This window comes from Toxorhynchites rutilus, chromosome 3 (genome assembly GCF_029784135.1).
Source record: "Toxorhynchites rutilus septentrionalis strain SRP chromosome 3, ASM2978413v1, whole genome shotgun sequence".
NCBI classification, from domain to species: Eukaryota; Metazoa; Arthropoda; class Insecta; order Diptera; family Culicidae; genus Toxorhynchites; species Toxorhynchites rutilus.
Window position 1 is genome coordinate 268689013 of NC_073746.1, and position 3398 is coordinate 268692410.

The 3398-nt window shown below is 36.3% G+C and overlaps 1 protein-coding gene across 1 annotated transcript; it reads right to left on the minus strand.

Annotated features, from left to right (window-relative positions):
• Positions 1 to 228: 228 nt before the first annotated feature.
• Positions 229 to 2178, minus strand: LOC129774214 (glutamate receptor 1-like). The gene is made up of 4 exons (XM_055777923.1): positions 1545 to 2178; positions 1306 to 1492; positions 840 to 1248; positions 229 to 777 (listed from the first exon to the last, which is right to left on the minus strand). Exons 1-4 carry the CDS (start codon positions 2176 to 2178, stop codon positions 229 to 231), a joined length of 1779 nt encoding a protein of 592 aa, XP_055633898.1.
• Positions 2179 to 3398: the final 1220 nt, after the last annotated feature.

Genomic DNA, 3398 nt, shown 5'->3' on the forward strand with positions numbered 1-3398 from the left:
ACCCGGGGCGGACAGCCCCCCACGCACCAAGTGTACTAAGCCACTGACAACGATACAGCATGGTTGTTTATAATGAATCAGCGTTTTGTTAAGAAACACTGCTATGTTTTGTTTCGTTCCATCCTTGTGTTGATCATCCAATTTGGCAAAAAAATCTTACAGAACGGACATGGATTTTTATCTAGGCTAGAATGCGAACCAATCAATAGGTTGTGTTAAAATTATCATTTATTTCTCCAATCCTCCACAACTCGATTGCCAGAGATAAATTTTCTTTCCTATGTGCCAATGGATTCCGCTTTTTGATTGAACCGGCGTTATCTCCATAATAAATATAATCGTTGCAGCGAAAAGTCCTAGTCCTAGAATTGCAAACACTCCGAACATACCACTTAAATTCAAAGCGCCAGTTGCATTGGATTCCCGCAAGCGGGAATTGATGGCTGTTGTTTGAACATGGTAATCACTGGATTCATAAATGGCGTTCAGTTCTTGGTAGTAACCAATCAGGGCTTCCGTTGTTCTTATTGTCAACGTGTTGAATTGTTCCATCAGAGGCCATGTTTTTGTAGCCATGGAAATCTCGTAATCATAGTACAAATCATCTTTTATGAGTTGATAGCTGTGGACGTTTTCTCGGGTGATCCAATCACCGAGCATGAGGTGGCCGTTATTCATCCGACCAATAATTAATGCAACGTAACCCTTATCAGCTAACTCTCGGAGTACTGCAGGTGGCTGAGCTTGGAACTTAGACACTAGTTTTTTGATAGTGGGCTAGATGGAAAGAGAAGGTTCATACATTACCAGTTCAAACTTGTCGTAATTTTTCGAGTTACATTTTCCGACATTCTTAATGAGAATACCCATGCTTCATGCGTCTGCAGCAAGGTGAAACCACTCTTGGCTAGGTCGTATATGGTATCGATGGATGGTCCAAACAGAGGAACTGTGCTCAGACTAGCATTCCTACTCGAGTAAATGTTGATTAAATTAAAAGTGAACATCAACAGCGCCATAGATAAAATAACATCTGAAACATTTCGCCTGCGAATATATGCCGTTTGTTGAAGGAGGATTGCCCACAGATTCAAGCAAATTCGAATGAAACTCTGTTGGTCAGGATCCGATGGATTTAGTTGATCCATTAAATGATGCATAAACAAAATGATAAATAGAACTGCTACGGTTGAGCACCAAACAGGAATAGAGAAAGCTATAAGCATGACTTTCCATGCAGGTTGGAGCCTAAAATGTGATAATTGAACTAATATTGTAAAACGATGTAATAGGAAGCATTCATACCCAGGCCTCGGCACCAAACAAGTAACACTGCCCCTTTGAGTGGGCTTAGAAAAACTAAGAAATTCCAATTGTTTGTACCATTGATTCATTCCACCAATTCCAACATCAGCCCGTCTTTTTGCCAGATTTCCGAGAATTCCATTTCCAGTTTTATTCTTCTCGATTGTACCCCACATGTTAGCATCGTCTGGAAACAGGAAGCATTACGCCCACTCTACATCACAAGCATCTGAAATTACCGATTATCAATTCCACCGTGCAGTTGTATCGTCTGCAGAATTCCACAACCAACAGTCCGTCGTTTCCACTCATTTCATAAATTTGATTTCCGGCCCTCACCAATGGATTACCAGACTCACTTTTCCGCAAAATAACTAGAGGAGGAAAATTAACGGTCGCTAACCGAACAGATTTTCCCAGCATATTGGAGATTTTATCAGGGAATAATACTTGTCCATAACGAAATGTTTTGTTATCGACATCAAAAACGTCTAGTAGAATCAATTCGACTGATTCTTCGATAGTTCCAACGAAACGATGTGTTAAAAGATCAATCGATTCCATATTTGCAGTCGGTTTCAAAATAAGTAGATTCATGATTTCTACAAGATTGGAATGTTCACATAGTTCGGCGAGAAGATTCTTTTCATTAGATTGCATCCCGTCCATGAGCATTATGACAGTTTTGTCAGGATTTCTGTACGTGGCATCATCGTGGAACTCGATGAATCGATCCATAAAATTAATGATGGAATCTTGATGTACGATGAACACATTACAACCCAGTTCTATTCCTGCGAGTAGAGGATTATTTGTGATACTGATCTGTGAGCTTTTCTTTAGCCTCAAGGTTACAGTTGAAAAATATGGCATTTTCAAGTTTGCCATAACATCAAATTCGCTGCCTAATATTCTACAAATAGTCATAATTCCTGGTATCACTGTAACTGAAATAATGTTTTATATGACATAATAGATGAATCAGACCAATGTATACTAACTGATATGATTGATTAATGTTTCGTAAGAATAACTAAATGTATTGAAGCCGAATCCAAAGCTGATGTTTTCCATCTGAATAACAAATAGGTTATGTTATATAACAAAGAGGGTTGTTAAATTTAACTCCATATTAGTGTCGATTAAACCCTAATGTCTGTTTATCATCTCCTAATTGAATCCATAAGGTTGTGTTTATGTATATTTGAACAGTTTTAATTAATACAATGATGCCTTCAAGATAATTGGAGTTGTTATAACATGAGCTATCTTTCGTCAGTTCACCTAACATATCAATTAGTGGAAAATCAGTTTTATAACAGTGAATAAGGGATCCATCGTGTAACATGAATAGTTAAATTTTGTAACATAAACTTTGTCATTCATGAAGTGTACTTTTGTACATACACTTGATCAAAAATTAGAGAAGCAAAGCGTGACATCGAAATTTTCAAGTGGTTTTTGGAACTTAGTAACTTTATTTTTGAAATTTACAACTTAATGTACGTTTTCGTAGTGGACAAAAATATCAGTAAAAAAGTTTTTTTTGTTTAAATATTTCCCTAGATTTGAAAAAAAGTCCCTAACCAAGTGGATAACAGAATCAATTAACTTAATAAGTAAGGTCTCATTCAATTCGTAGAACGTTTCAATAGGTCGTACTCAGGTCGTACAGAAATATTCTTGATTGAACGGAAAAGTACACAATCATCTTTCACTATGAACATTTCTAAAATATTTCATGTTTTGTACTTAGTTTAAAAATCTACTGCAAATTTTTAATACAATGTATCCCTAAAACTTCTGCAAAATTTTATTATTTTATAATATTAGTGGGATGAACGATTCCATTTCTCGTGCATTTTGTCTTTAGATGTTTTTATGAAAAATGAATCTATTTTCTTTCATCTTCGATATTTTTGTCTACTACAAAAACATATCAAGTTACTGGTGTGTACGCATTATATTCCAAAACGTTTTTGTTTCTTCGGAACAGCTCACACCTCATCTGCATGCGTTAATATATCACGAAGCTAGAACTTTTCCAAAATCATTCCAAAATTTCGATGTTGCACACTCCACCAGAACCTCTG

What these genes read in the sequence shown, in the direction of transcription:
- LOC129774214 (XM_055777923.1), bottom strand. Translation starts at nt 2,178, where the DNA reads ATGCCATATTTTTCAACTGTAACCTTGAGGCTAAAGAAAAGCTCACAG. An exon ending in CACGGTGGAATTGATAATCG is followed by an intron (nt 1,493 to 1,544) that starts GTAATTTCAGAT and finishes TCCTGTTTCCAG; the next exon opens with ACGATGCTAACATGTGGGGT. An exon ending in TGTTTGGTGCCGAGGCCTGG is followed by an intron (nt 1,249 to 1,305) that starts GTATGAATGCTT and finishes ATCACATTTTAG; the next exon opens with GCTCCAACCTGCATGGAAAG.